Here is a 14,620-nt window from a genome sequence, read left to right on the forward strand (position 1 = left end):
GAGAATGGCTCCTCCTGACTGGAACAGGAGTTCTGTGTTTGCCTTGTGAGTGAGCCATAGTACTCTCCCACATTTCATAGGCCCATTTCTGCTCATGTGCACAAGGCAAGGACTCACTCCAGAGCAGAGTGAGGGCCAGCAGGGCCGTGGGAGAGTGTGGTTGAAATGTGATGTTCCCCAAAACATTTACTATTGCGTGGGACACGGCTGGCTGCTACCCACCCCATCTCACCCTGCGCAGGCCACCAGCACTAGCAGCTGAATCACAAGGTCTGATGCCGCTGAAAGCCTAAAGCCACAGATGCAGAAAACTGCAGTTAGCAGACTGCACAGCTCTTGCTACTCACCCTGTACAGGCTGTCAAAGGGCATATAAATATACTGCTTTCAAAGCAACATCAACCAAGCCAGAAAAAATCACTCTTATTCCAGAATAAGAGCATTCACAAAGGGATTTCTACCCATATAGCTATAGTGGTATAATTATACCAGTGAAGTCATGCTTGTAAATTGTCTACAATCCATAGTGTCTGATGGGGGAAAAATAGGAGCCGATGAAGATAAAGCCCTGCTTGAAAATAAAGCAAGCAGAACCTTTTGTGATGCTGGCAGACCAAGTGAGATCAGGGTCCCAGGCCAATTCATTTGTGTTAACAGAGATCAAAGTGTTTAAACACCAGTCTTGTACAAACTTCATGAAAATTAATGGGATGTAACTTGCATTATTTTCACTTGTCTGTGTCCTGCTATAATGTAATAGCAAAAGTTTAGTGTCTATACCCCTGTAACTAAATAACCCATCAAGAAGTCTTGTGAAATGCTAATTTCAAAGCAAGCTGCCATTGTGCATGATGGTCAGAGGTCAAAAGACTAAGTGCATTCCTCACTCCTGGGCATCAAAGGAAAACCCCATGTGGGTAAAAACAGCTTTCTTTCTGGGTGAAGAAACTATAAATATGATTCGAAGAAAGCTCCTGTATTTCTGGACTGTTTGGATTCTTACAGGGACAAGTACCAGATGGAAAGCAGAGATCCCCAGAGACAATCTGAGTACCCTGAAAAGACTTTTGAGAAACTAGCAGTTTATCCCCTCACTGCCACCACTTGGAACTACAAACTGTACCTCACCTGTTAATATCTTTTATTATCCGCTTTAACCTCTCAACTCTTATTTCCTTTTCTTAGCTAATAAACCTGTAGTTACATTACTATAGAATTGGTAGCCAGTGTTGTCTTTGGTGTAAGATTTGGAGTACCAATTGATCTGGGGTAAGTGACTAGCCTGTGGCAACTAGGAGCAACCAGATATAGTGTGATATGGGTTGGCGGGGGGTCTCAGGGGGTTGGAGTGTGGGGCTGGGGCAGGGCCTTACCTCCGGCAGCTCCCAGTCAGCAGCACAGCCGGCGGGCAGAGACAAGCTTCCTGCCTGCCCTGGCACCGCAGAGCCGGGAAGCGGCCAGCAGCAGGTCCAGCCCCTAGGCTGCAGCCCTCGCCCGCAGGCACCGCCTCCCCCAGCCGGTGTTCAGGGCGGGGGCAGCGGGCGTGGAGCGCCTGCCCGCCCAGGAGCCAGGCATGCTGCCGGCTGCGCCCAGGGTCACAACAGGGAGGGACCAGCCTGCCTTCGCCGGGCAGCCGCGCCGCCGGGATTTTTAATGGCCCGGCCCGGCGTGCAGAGCGGGGCGCCGCGGTCCACGGCCCTGACCTTCCGCGAGGCCGCACTGGGCCGGGACCCGCAGTCTGAGAAGCCTGCCCTAGAGCACTTCCCGAACGACGAGCGCCAGTGGGCACCCGGGCCCTGGGGGGGGGGGTCAGTGGCTGGATTTTCTGCATCTTGGAGGTGGCGCCCGAGCCTGACCCCTGGACCCCCCGACCTCAGGCCCGCACCCCTCAGCTGGAGCTGGGCTCGCCCAGGCCCCGCCCCTAGCTCCGCCAGGCGGGGGGCGGGCTGCGCCCTGGTGCAGACGCGCTTTGGTCCGCTCCTCGGCTCTTCCCCGGCCGCGAGAGGAGGGGGGCGGGGCTTGCGAACGACACCAGCGGCGGCCAATGGGCGGGGGGGGAGGAGCCTCGCGGACAGGGCCGCGGGCTCGCGGGTTCTGTTTCCGGTGGCAAGAGGAGGGCGTTCGGCCTGTCCGCGCGAGCCGGGGGGGTGCCGAGGTACGTGGGCTGCAGATGGGGTGGGGCTGCGGGGGAGCGCAGCAGCGAGGAGAGGACCCTTCCGTAGACTTCGGCGGGGGCGGGAGGGGCAGCGACGCGCTCTCGCTCGTGGCCGCGGTGAAGGTGGAGGGGGCAGAGCCCCGCAGGAGCTTGCGGGCACGAAGGCGGCGGCGGCGGCGGCCCCTGCTGGGTTGGGCCCTGCTGGTCCCGGGTTGTCTTCCCCGTGGCTGGGCGTGAGGCTCGTTCTTCCGCCCAGGTGAGCCCAGCCGGGCTCTCGGGTCCTGGGCTGCCAGGCCCCCAAGGGTGCCGGCTCGCCGCAGCGGGGGGCTGCTCTCGCGGCTGCCTGCGCTCTGCGGCGGCCGAACTGATGCGCCCTGTTGTCTGCTCACAGCGACCGCTGCCTGATGCCGCTGCACAAGTACCCGCCGCGGATCTGGGACGCGCTGAAGCTGAAGCAGGGCATCTACGCCCGGCTGCCCGCCCATTATCTCAAGTCCCTGCAGGATAACACCCAGCCCACCCCCGTTCACTGGAAGCCCCTTGGGGTGAAATATAAATTAAATCCCGAAACAGGCCAACGGCAACGCGTGCAGGATGTTCCTATCCCCGTCTACTACCCCCCCGAGTCTCAGCAAGGGCTCTGGGGAGGAGAAGGCTGGATTTCCGGCTTTCGGTATGCTGGCAATGACAAAGTGAGTGAGTGAGTCTGGAGTGCGGCTGAGCCGCATCTGAAAGGGAAAACACAATAACTACCCCTCTACGCCGACGTAACGCGACCCGGCATAACTTGGGTTCGCCTACAAGGCGGGAAAGCTCCAACACGCTGCCGGGCCAGGGCCGAGGGGTTGGATCTGCCCCGCAGGGTCTGGGAGGCAGGAGCTGGGGGGGGCACTTTTGGGGGCCCCGCAGTCCCAGAGTGGCCCGGGGGATTAGTGGGGGGCTGGGAGCAGCCTGCTCTGCTTCCCTCGTCCCGGCCCCAGCTGTGTCGCTCAGGGGAGGGGGCTTGGGGGAAGGGATTCCCCCCCGCACTCACCGGCAGCGGCGGAAGCGGAGCAGCCCGGCCTCAGCCTGCTCCACTCCGCCAGCTCCCAGCCAGGGCGCTCCACTTCCTGCCGCAGGTGAGTGCGGGACCTTTCCCCAACACACACACACACACACACTCTTCAGTAGCAGGGGTTTTGGGTGGCAGTTACTGTAACTCTTATTCTCTTTTCTTCACCAATAGTATCCAGGCTTCCAAGTTGGGGTTTATTGTCCCTCTTTCTTCCACCTGCTCTGATGAGAGCATCATGTGAACTGTAATCTACTATACTTTCATTTGTTAATCTTAAGAAATAATTCCTGTTTATGCAGTGTTGTAATGAGCTGTGTAACCAAGACCCAACCACATGTGCAATAGGGGTTGCTGCATCCTTAATGTTGCCAAGGCTGAAAAGCTACAAGACAGTAAGAGGAGAAGAGTGCTAGGAAGCAAAGTCATAGCTAAAGTCAGACAGTGTGAGGAGTGATAAACTTAGCCCCAAGTGGTTTAGAAAGGGGCCCATGCATCCTGAAAGTCATTGCTTTTTACCTGGTGTTCTGCAGATAATTTTATGATAGGAAGCAGAGTTTGGGAGGGGCATGCCAAGGTCAATTCTGGCCATGAAGTTTGGAGGTGTATTTCTAACTGCCTAAGTAATGACCTTGGTAACTAAAGAACTGAATGTAAGCCACTTTATTTCTCCTTTTGTAAGGCCATGGATCTTGTCTCCTGTTTACATAGAGAGTTCTTGCCTTTGACGTATTTATTCAAGATGTGCTTTATGTAAAACCGTATTTTCAAACCCATAGACTGTCCTATAACTTGCAGGCCTGTTCCTCTGGCATTTGACTGTGTTGAACATAGATAAGAGACCTTGAGCACCAGCCTCTTAACTTTAATCAGGAATAAAGTTAAACTTGTGCAGTCTAAAAATGTTATTTTCAGCTTGGCACCCTTCACTAGTTTATAATATGAGACCAGGTACTAGTCTAAGTTGTTTCATTAAGGGTGATGTTTAAAGTACTGTATGTGTTTATGGTCTGTGAAAATGATACTTTATTACTTCACAGAACCTGCTACCTGTGCATATTTAGTCTTATCTGTTGACTTCACAGACCCAAACAAGTTCCTACTCCTCTTGGTTCTGCAGTGTCAGTACAGCTCTGGAAGAGAACTGGTGCCTACTCTTGTTTAGATGTGTGGCAGTTCTCCAAAAAGGGCGCTATTTTTAAGTTTAATGTATCCACCCTCACACTCACATTATGTATTTGAAAACTTATTTTGTGTGTGTTTAAGGTGAGGTATGATGTGGCGCTGTCAAGTGGGGCTGTAAGCGTGTAGGTAAGGTGAAACAGTGGTACCCAAAATGAGTGTAACTTTTTTCAGAGTTCCAGAAACAGTGCAACATAACTGACCATGGTTTTTCTGTTTAAATTAATTTCAGTACCTTAATGTCATGCTTATTGGTCAAAGCTAGCAAATGACAACGTATTAAAAGATTTTTGCATGGGCAATTTTCCTCCCCAGAAATGATGCTGTTTAGCATGTGGCAAAAATGGCTAATATAAACATATACTAACATGAAATATTTTCACATCACGTTTTATTTGTCAAAGTATATCACATGATTATTATAATGTTCTATATTTTCAATTGCAATTTGCTGATCTGATCAGTCTCACACTGAAGATTGCACACCACTAGCAGTAGATTAGATACCCATAGCTTGTGCTTTGTAGTGGGTAATTCCTAATATGCTTCTCCATTTGTGAGCTTTTATACATACAATGTAGCATCTAGTCTGCCTGCTAGATTTTAATTTGTACTTGCCTATGCAACTACCCACTGAAATATTCTAGAAACTATTGTTTTAATTCAGTGACACTTATTCACAGCTCAGTATTAGTGTTAGAGATGACAGCTTCATATTATGAATATCCAAAGGCCATGGGAGAAAGAAGTGGCCTAACAAGAAGTAGTGAAGACAAAGTCCACAAACAAGTCCTTGCTCCTGCACTGAAGAAGAGCATGTTACAACTCTTAACAACCATGTCAGCAACAATAAGACAAAACACATTTGATCTTCCATTGCACCCAGAAGAGCACTATCAACATATCTGCTGAACTGCATGTCACATCAGATGTACAAAAGTCTCTGCTGCAAATAGCAGATGTTGAGGAAGAACAAATGGAGAGATTTGAGAGAGATGAATGATTGCTCTGCAATTTCTTATACATACACAGTTCTGCTTATCCTGCCAAACATGAGAATAGACTCTTAAAATCCACGGCAGGCTTCTATCAGGCCTACATATGCCTTTGCTCCCAACAGTAATGATGTTGACTAGAAATGTCAGCAGTGCTATTACATTTCAATGATACCTGTACAAATCTGTTAGACTTTTTAACCCTTTAGATCAGTGGTTCTTAACCTTTTTTCATTTGTGGACCCCTAAAAAAATTTCAGATGGAGGTGAGGACCCCTTTGGAAGTCTTAGACATAATCTGCGGACCCCCAGGGGCGCATGCACCACAGGTTGAGAATCACTGCTCTAGGTTGTAACTTCAAAGCATTACAGCAACAACAAAAATCCAATTTTATGTCTTGAATTAATGCAACTAACAGAAACAAATGCAAATATTTCAAAGTGGTCATTTTAATATGCTGATGGTGACATTATCACTGTTTCTATGGTAATGGCATCAATTCACAGCTTCACATCAGACCTCATCTTAAAGTAGACATAATAAGCTTTCAAATGATGTACCGGGGCATATGTGTGTGTAGAGAAAGTATACTATGTCGACCAAATTGGTGGTGTTTGCTGCCCACCTGTTTTGCAGCATATTCAGAATTGTCGACTGAATTCCAGTGTTAGGTTTTAGTGTTGGTGATGTGCAAAGCAGAAAGAGCCCAGCTTAACTATCAGATCCCAGGGTTAGTGTGCAGGGCTGGCAGGTAGAACAAATATCATTTTACTTATCAGCTGAGCAGACTTGCTCTGGAATTACTGAGACCCAATACCCACAGACTTCTCCAGTAAACCCTTCATTCCCTTTTCAGCAAATCGTACCTAGATTTAATTTCTGCACCCAGCAGGACTTTATTCTGTAGTTCCTGAAAGGCTCTGAGGGCCAGATCCTCCAGGATATCAGGTGCCCATCTCCCATTGAAATCTGGTGGTAGTTGAGTACCTAAATACCTTTTGAGAATCTAGAGCAAGTTCTTGAGACAGGAATAAATCTGTTGCACAGCAGAGCTGACAATAATTAGCACTGTGTTTGTCTAACCTAGGTGTGTGAAACCAAGGCTTCCACAGACAGCAACAGTGTGTCTACTTTCCTATGGTGTGATTAGGCTTCCTGGCTCAGGGCTAGTCTTTGGAGGTGTTGGGATGCCAAACAAGCCACATTTGTGCTTTTTGTAAGAGTTCGTTTCATTCCTAGTAATCCCTTGATGTGTCCCTAGGATGGTGGGTTCTTGGGTCTTGGAACGGCATTGTAATGTCTCCAGCCTTGGATCAGGGCAAACCTGAGTGCGAATGAAACCTGACAAACGCTAACTGGCAAGGAGAAGGTGATGTGGGGGAGCAGGTGGAAGTCATTGGGTAGGGGGGCACCCCAGCTTAACTCAGTTGTGGATCACGGCAGCTTGCCAGGAGCTTAGTTTGCATAAAATGGAGTAGATTGCAGTGGCTGTGAGAAGTACTTTCCAGCATGCAGTGTAGCCTGGCTGCCCAGATTGAATGCTGGGTTCTGAGGTCTCCACATGTTATATCTGTGGTTGAGCCCTGTTTGTCCATTCCTGCCTTAGGGACTCTGTGACAAAACATAGGCTCTGTACTGCCATGTCCAAACATAGCCAATGTTTGTGGGTGCCATTGTATAGTCTCTTCTGAGTAATGTGGCCATTAACAGAGGGATGATTTATTCTTTGGGAATCTTGTTTGTCCCTATTAGCTCTCAAACAGACTGAAGAAGACTTGGAAGCCGCAGCTTTTTGAGCGAGAGTTGTATAGTGAGATCCTTGACAAGAAACTGACCATTACAGTCACCATGAGAACCCTGGACCTGATCGACGCAGCCTATGGATTGGATTTCTACATCCTCAAGGCAAGGCACATGTGTTTCTGCTTTGCTGAGTTATGTGGGAGGGTAGGCCCTTGAACTTTTCCCAGTGAGATCCACATCAGCAACTTGGCAGTCACCACAGTGCTGCACCCAAATCATGTAAGTGGAGCTGGTTGCAAGCACCCTAACCTTAATATGGCAGTGCAGCCCTAAAGGTCCCAGCCTGCAATGCTCCGTCTTGATTTTGGCATTAAATGTTAGGGCGACTGTGACTGTATTCTAGACTTCTCTGACTCAGGGGCCTCACTCTGACCACACTTCAGAGTGAGTTGAGTTCAGTGTAGATGCAAGAGGTTATTTCCAGCCTTAGGTGGAAACAGCTTTAGGTCTGTCCTCAAGTCTTTCTAGTGAGAGCTTCAGCAACCTCCATGGGCAGATTATTCCACAGTTGTGCAGCTGTTTGAAGCATTTTCTTAGTGCCTAGTTTAAATTTCTTTTCTGGCTGTTACTACAAAGCTGCCTGTAAAATAGTGGGCAGTACTGAGGAGTAGCCACCAGTAGGTGGGGGAAGGAGGACTGACTGTTTCACTGATGTTGCAGAAAAGTAATTTACAGTCTTTTGAATCCATCCATCAACATCAATCAATCATCAAACTTTATTCCTTCAGACTCCAAAGGTTGATCTGTGTTCCAAGCTAGGGATGGATTTGAAACGAACAATGCTGCTACGGCTCGCTCGGAAGGACCCTAGCCTGCATCCAAATGATCCAGCAAAGAGAGAGGCTATCTATAACAAGTATCAGGTGGGTAATTCATCTGTTGTTTATCATCAGATCTGTACAATGAAGCTTGTGTCCCCCTCCTAACTGGTCATGTTTCCTAGGCAGTGGGGTGATGAATACTTCAAGATTCTATTCTCAGGAGGGTAGAGTCAGTTTTTTTTTTCTAATTCTATTGTTTAGCCAGTTGTCATTTTACATGGGCTGTTTGCTGAGTGCACCTTTGACTGGTCAGAAGGGGAAAGGCTCACGTTTTCGGTGTTAGCCAGAAAGACCTTGAAATGATCACTGGGCATCTAACATCACCACACAGAGGGGCCATCTGAGCTGCTGCTGCAGTGAAGCCCTATATATATGTGTGGGGGATACTGGTAACATTTAATGCAGCTCATGCATTGGAGATGCACCTGCTGAAGTAAGTCAGCACAGAGCCAGTGTTAACGTAATACCCAGTTCCCACAGCTATTCTGACGTTCACTATGCTGACCTAAGATAAAGCCTGATAGCTTGTGTCCAATAAGAAACATACCTATGTTTGCTAAATGGAAAAGCACTAAGCTTCAGGGGATAAACTTCTTTGTTGGTCACCAGAAATGCAAAATGCTCAATTCTTTTTACCATGATTCTGTTCCAATTAGCTCCTTCCAGTTGCCTGAGACAGTCCCACAGTCCTACTGGAGCTAGTCACTAGCTTCCCCAGTAAAGATTGTACCATTAACCTTTTCCTCTTGTCACACAGGAATTTGTGATCCCAGAAGAGGAGGCTGAGTGGGTTGGGCTGAGTTTGGAAGAAGCTGTGGAAAAGCAGCGACTTCTAGAGAAAAAGGTGAGTTCTGAGTTATATGGGAACACAGTGTCCTGACTCTCACTTGGGCAGCACCCACTGGCTGTGTATCCAGTTGCTTTACAAAGAGCCCATACAGTGCTCTCATTGATCCTGTGCTCTGAGTTGGGCACCTCTGAAGCGCCACGTTAATCAGCACAGCTAATGTGGACATGTTTTAAACAGGGGATGTTTAATGTTGGAATGATTTCTTTGGGGGTGTTTAAGGGTCATTTACAACACACACACCCCATACCCTGTAATGGAAATGCTTTGGGTCTGCTGGCTTCTTTCTTTTCAGAAGGAATCATTCCTCTGTGCCCCTTCTCGGTCACATCCATGCTGCTTAGGATATGTAGATATGACTGTAGGCTCCATCTCTCCCCCTGCAGCCCTGTCAACTCCTCAGTTTCACTTGCTTTTCAGAAATACTCATCTGGAGCTTCTTAGTACTATGAGGTAGGGGCTGGGGGATCCCACAGGCAGCCACAATGCATCTCAGCAGCCTGCAGAGTCTGTGCCCCATACTCATCCCCAGTACTCCCCTCCTCTCACCTGTTTGCAACCTCAGCGGTCACAGAAACCCACAACATGGTGTGGCTAGTCATTCCTGAACTTCATGGAGGATGGGATTCCAGGCCACCAATTCCAGGAATGGGGGTATCCTGTAGTAGCAGAGAGGAAGAAGGGACAGAGCATGGAAGGGTAGACAGTGGAGGCCAAGGGCAGTTATCAAAAGGCTTATGTGATAAACTCAGGACAGATGGCTGGGAGTAGAAAACAGTCCCAGAAGGTTAAAAGGCCCTCCTCCCTATCAGCTGAGGAGGGGTAACTACTGGTCAATCAGGTTCAGCTGAGAAGGGGTTACCAGAGAATCAATTAGGATCAGCTGAGAGGGAGTTACCTGAGGTCAATTAGGATCAGCTGATTCCAACTAAGGGCTACCTGAGACCTTTTTAAACCCTTCCCTGTTGGGAGAAGAGGTGGGAAGATAGAGAGAAGGAGTCAAGCTGCCTGTAGGCTAGGAGCAGCAAGACAGCTAGCCTCACCAAGAGGGAAGGCTGCATTCCCTCCCATAAGGGAAGAAAAACAAGCCCAAAAGACTGGCTGAGAGAAGGAATGGATTGCCCCAGCATCCTAGAAGGATTGTTTTACCCAAGCTCGTCTCACCAAGTGTCAGGGTTCCTTCCCCACTCTGAACTCTGGGGTACAGATGTGGGGACCCTCATGAAAAGCCCCCTAAGCTTATTCTTACCAGCTTAGGTTAAAACGTCCCCAAGGCACAGATTTCCTTCTTGCCATGGCATCGCTGCCACCACCAAGTGATTTAACAAACAGTCAGGGAAAGGACCACTTGGAGTCCCATTCTCCCAAAATATTCCCCCAAGCCTATACACCCCCTTTCCTGGGGAGGCTTGAGAATAATATCCTAACCAATTGGTTACAAAATGATCAAAGACCCAAACCCCTGGATCTTGGAACAATGGAAAAATCAGTCAGGTCCTTAAAAAGAAGGATTTTATTTAAAGAGAAAAAGGTAAAAGGATCACCTCTGTAAACTCAGGCTGGTAGTTAACCTTACAGAGTAGCAGAAAATTCAAAGAGCACAGAGGAACCCCCTCTAGCCTTAGTTTCAAAGTTACAACAAAACAGGGATAAACCTCCCTCTAGCAAAGGGAAAATTCACAAGTTGAAAAAACAAAGGTAAACTAATACACCTTGCCTGGCTATTACTTACAAGTTTGAAATATGAGAGACTTGTTCAGGAAGATTTGGAGAACATGGATTGATGTCCGGTCCCTCTTAGTCTCAAAAGCGAACAGCCACAGAAAACAAAGAACCCAAAACAAAACCTCTCCCCCGCCCCAGATTTGAAAGTATCTTTTGTTCCCATTGGTTCCGTTGGTCAGGTGTCAACCAGGTTACTTGAGCTTCTTAACCCCTTACAGGTAAGGAGGAGTTTAGGCTACCCCTATGGTTATGACACCAAGGCTAAAAACAGCTGAGGCTGGTGAGACTGAGAAGGTACCTTGCCACGCTTAGGAATCCTCATGTGGAATCATTGGTCTCTAGCCTTACCTGCATGGGTCAGTACTTGTGCTCTTCTGTGAACATACTTTCTTTTTGAGACATCCTAAACAGATGAGACACAGCTGAGGGGGAAAGGAGGATGCCAACATTTTGGAGGATAGAACTAAAATTCAGGGGGATCTTGATAAATTGGAGAACTGGGCTGTAGATGATGTAATGAAATTCAACAAAGACAAATGCCCCCAGCCATAGCTCTGCCCTCATTCCCTCTGCCCCCAGGCCAGCTGTGCCTGTACCCCCAGCTCCTCCCCCATCCCCAGTTCTGCCCCCAGCTCCGCCTTCAGCCCAAGCTCCTCTGCTGAGCCAACTGTGCAGTAATTCGGGGGGGGGGGGGGCACGGACAGATTCCATTACTGGTTGGGGGGAGGGGGGAGCACAACAGGGCACCACTGCTCCAGGTCTCTGCTTTCCCTCACCACGCACCCCTACAACTCCAAAGTACCTTTTTCCTTCTTAGTCTCCTTCGCTCTTCCTCTGGCCCCCTGCTGCTATTTCTTTTCTCCTGTTTGACACTCTGAGTGCCTTATCTCCCAATCTGTTAAACTCCTTTGGGACTTTGGCGGAGGTGAGATGGTCGGGGTGTTCTGCTGGAAATTAATGGCTGCCATCAGCTGGTCTTAAAATCTCTACAATTACAGAGCTTGTTAAAGCTGCTAGGTGTGCTAAGCAGATGTGAGGGGCTCTGTGCACCCCATTTCCCCTTTCTGATTTTCCCCAAAATCAATAGGGTTCTGCCCATACATGGGTAGAATGTTCCCTGAAATTTTGGAATTGATCAGATGTGGTATTCTGACGTTACAACTTTACTTCCAGACACAGTCACATGCCATCAAGATGAGAGCAGGGCCCTGCTTTGCTCAGCTGGTAAAATGATCCAGCCCCTCCAGTATATGACCATCTGCTGTCCTGCAGCACTGACCTGGCTGAAATTGCTTGACATGTACAGCTGAATGGACAGACTGGTCAGTTTTCACCATCCCCCCTTCGGGATTCTAAGTACCACAGCCCAGACCCCACTTGTGCAGCCTCTTCCCAGGTTGCTGTCTGGTCTCAGTCCTGCCCAGACCTCTACCTATTTTCCTTGCCCTTCTTAGGGCCATTTCACTTTCAGCGAGGTGATAGTGACCAAAGTTCTATTCAGAGGCAACAGCAAACTGCTCAGTAGAACACCATGAGATGTTGTGCATCACTTTCTACCATATGTGCTTATGGCAGAGCATTGCGCAGGTTCAGAGTTGTGTGTGAGAGAGAAAAGACTGGGTGATTTTTTCCCAGGGTACATTACTTTACACTTACTTCCATTGGTCACTGTGATCTGGGGGTGCCTGGGGCAGTCCTCACTGGAAATGCCAAGGGCAGGGCAGGCTGCAAAAGGGAGAGCAGATACTCCCAAAACAGGTGGTTAACATTGAAGTTAAGCTCATCAACCAGTCACAAACTGTGCTGCTGATCCCCCACGCTGGTTATCAAGAAGCAAAAAAAGAAATCACACCGCTTCCTTTATGCATGCCAGTTTTCTTGGCTCCCAATCAGCACCTAGGTCCAGTACAGTGAAAAGTTATTTTAAACTCTGCTCACAAATACAAAAATGTTCTTCTGACCCCAAACGGTCAGCCATGTCACCAGGTCAGTATAGGTTTGGAACTTACCCAAAATATCACGCTGCAAGCCAATCATTTAGTGTCTAAAACTAAAGGTTTATTATAAAGAAAAAGGAAAGAACAACAAGAGATGTTAAATGGTAAAACAGTCACATACATACAAAGACTTTAAAGTCCGTATTTCAGGTCCTTAGCAGTATTGGTGAGTTTACTGGCTTGAAAGTTCCTCTGGAACACATCCACAGCTGGGTGGGTCATTCAGTCCTTTGTTCAGAGCTTCAGTTTGTAGCGAAGTCCCTCCAGCGGTATGAAGCAGGATTGTAGACAAAAGGGAGAAGATGAAGCTGCTTTTTATAGTCTCTTCCCATGCAGTCTGTGCTTCCTTTTTTTCAAACAAAAAGCTGCCCAGCATATGGCTTGGAGGCCTCAGAGTTCTGTCCATAGGCATGCCCCTACATGCCTTGCTGAGTCATAAGGTGTATCTGCCTTCTCTCAATGGGTCAGTTGTCTAGCTGATGGTCCTTAATGGGCCATCAAGCAGGCTAGGCAGAACAGACGCCCAAACTGTCTGGGGGGGGTCACCCAGAAGCATAGCACAAGTTTTGAAATACAGACATACATATCTATAACCCATAATACAAAGGTGACACACACATATAACCAAGATTATCATATTTGGCAAAATATAACATTTTTGCAGATACCTTATATGGCATATCTGGTGCAACTCATTACAATTTTACAATATTGATATTCAGAATATCCTTAAGTGTCCCCCAGATTCAACACAGTGTTACAGTCACCATGCTGCCTTTTCCTCCTAAACCATTCAGGAATGAAGCCGTATCCTTCCATGGGAGAGAGGGGAAGGGCTTGGGAAAACATCCCAAGGGTGAACTGCAGGTTAGTGAATGGAGATGAGTCTTGGTGCTGTAGTACAGGTAGCGAGAGGCAGTGTGTGTAAAAGGTAAGGACTAAAACACCCATTAATGATTGTTCATGGTTTAACTAGTACAATGGCTGTTGTACACTTTACCCCTTCCCTCTTCCTGTTGCTGCTCAGGTTCAATTTCTCCTTAACCCGTTTTCTCTCTCAGGACCCTACTCCTCTTTTTAAAGTATACGTGGAAGAGCTGGTCCAGCAGCTCACGGAGCAGTCGCTTTCTGAATCAGCAGAAGTGAAGAAATCCTAGCTAGGAACAGCTTCCTGTCACAGATTGTGGAGTGCGTGGCCTTCTAGGACTGTTGATTTCAGTAGCCCTCCTTCTGCCTCCTGAGTCATTCATGCGACAGAGAAAGGTATGCTGCTGAGGAGTTTGATCCAGAGTGATCATGGCTGCTATTACTCTCTAGCAATAGTGGCACAAAGTGAAGCCCGAATTTAGAAAGAAAATGGTCCCTTTTGGTCAGTGGAAGGACTTACCCCATAGCTTCCTGTCATGTGCCTGTTATACTGACCAAAGTGACGCCATCTGCCTCTGCAAATAATTCCCTTTGGGTCTTGAACTGGGAGCTGATTCAGATGCTTTGAACTGGATTCCTGATGTACAATGAAATGTACTTCTTCAGGGCATCAATAAATACCTTTGTATCTGATAACCCTAATCCTCACTGCCTTTATTTGGTCTGTGTAGCACAGAATGAAAGCTTTAGGGATGAAGCAATTTAGGAGTTCAGGTCGCTTGCCCCAGTTTATATAGAAGAGCCGACTATTTAACATCTGAGATTCTGGGCTCCAAAACAGTGACACACGCACCTGTCTGCCAGCAGATGGAGCAGTGTTCTCAGCCTGGGTGGACTGTATCTGTCTGTGTGTCACTGCTACACCGTAATTCCGGTTGCATTAGGGTTCAGTTTGATACGAGATTTAAATCTTTATTTTGTAAAAATCTAATTGAAATGGCTAAAACCAAACCCTAGAATAAAGTGTAAGAGCTGTTTGAAGCATTCGTGGTGGTTTGATGAAAACTCAATACAGAAAGAACAAAGTTTAAAAATCACCCGCTTTGCCATTATTTCATTGGATTCTCACTCTTCTCTACACTCCAACATAAAACCATAACAGTGACCTCAGCAGGGT

General features: G+C 47.8%; 1 protein-coding gene across 2 annotated transcripts; it reads left to right on the forward strand.

Moving 5' to 3' along the window:
- Positions 1–2,049: 2,049 nt before the first annotated feature.
- Positions 2,050–14,139, forward strand: MRPL28 (mitochondrial ribosomal protein L28). 2 transcript variants are annotated; one of them, XM_073362698.1, is made up of 6 exons: positions 2,050–2,154; positions 2,546–2,846; positions 7,136–7,288; positions 7,915–8,049; positions 8,765–8,851; positions 13,638–14,139. In XM_073362698.1, the coding sequence occupies exons 2-6, from the start codon at positions 2,559–2,561 to the stop codon at positions 13,731–13,733; spliced, it is 759 nt and encodes a 252-aa protein (XP_073218799.1). In that variant the 5' UTR covers positions 2,050–2,154; positions 2,546–2,558; the 3' UTR covers positions 13,734–14,139. The 2 variants fall into 2 exon arrangements, with proteins under 2 accessions (XP_073218799.1, XP_073218800.1); XM_073362699.1 differs by lacking the exon at positions 2,050–2,154 and adding an exon at positions 2,219–2,410.
- Positions 14,140–14,620: the final 481 nt, after the last annotated feature.

This window comes from Lepidochelys kempii, chromosome 10 (assembly GCF_965140265.1).
Source record: "Lepidochelys kempii isolate rLepKem1 chromosome 10, rLepKem1.hap2, whole genome shotgun sequence".
Classification (NCBI taxonomy): domain Eukaryota; kingdom Metazoa; phylum Chordata; order Testudines; family Cheloniidae; genus Lepidochelys; species Lepidochelys kempii.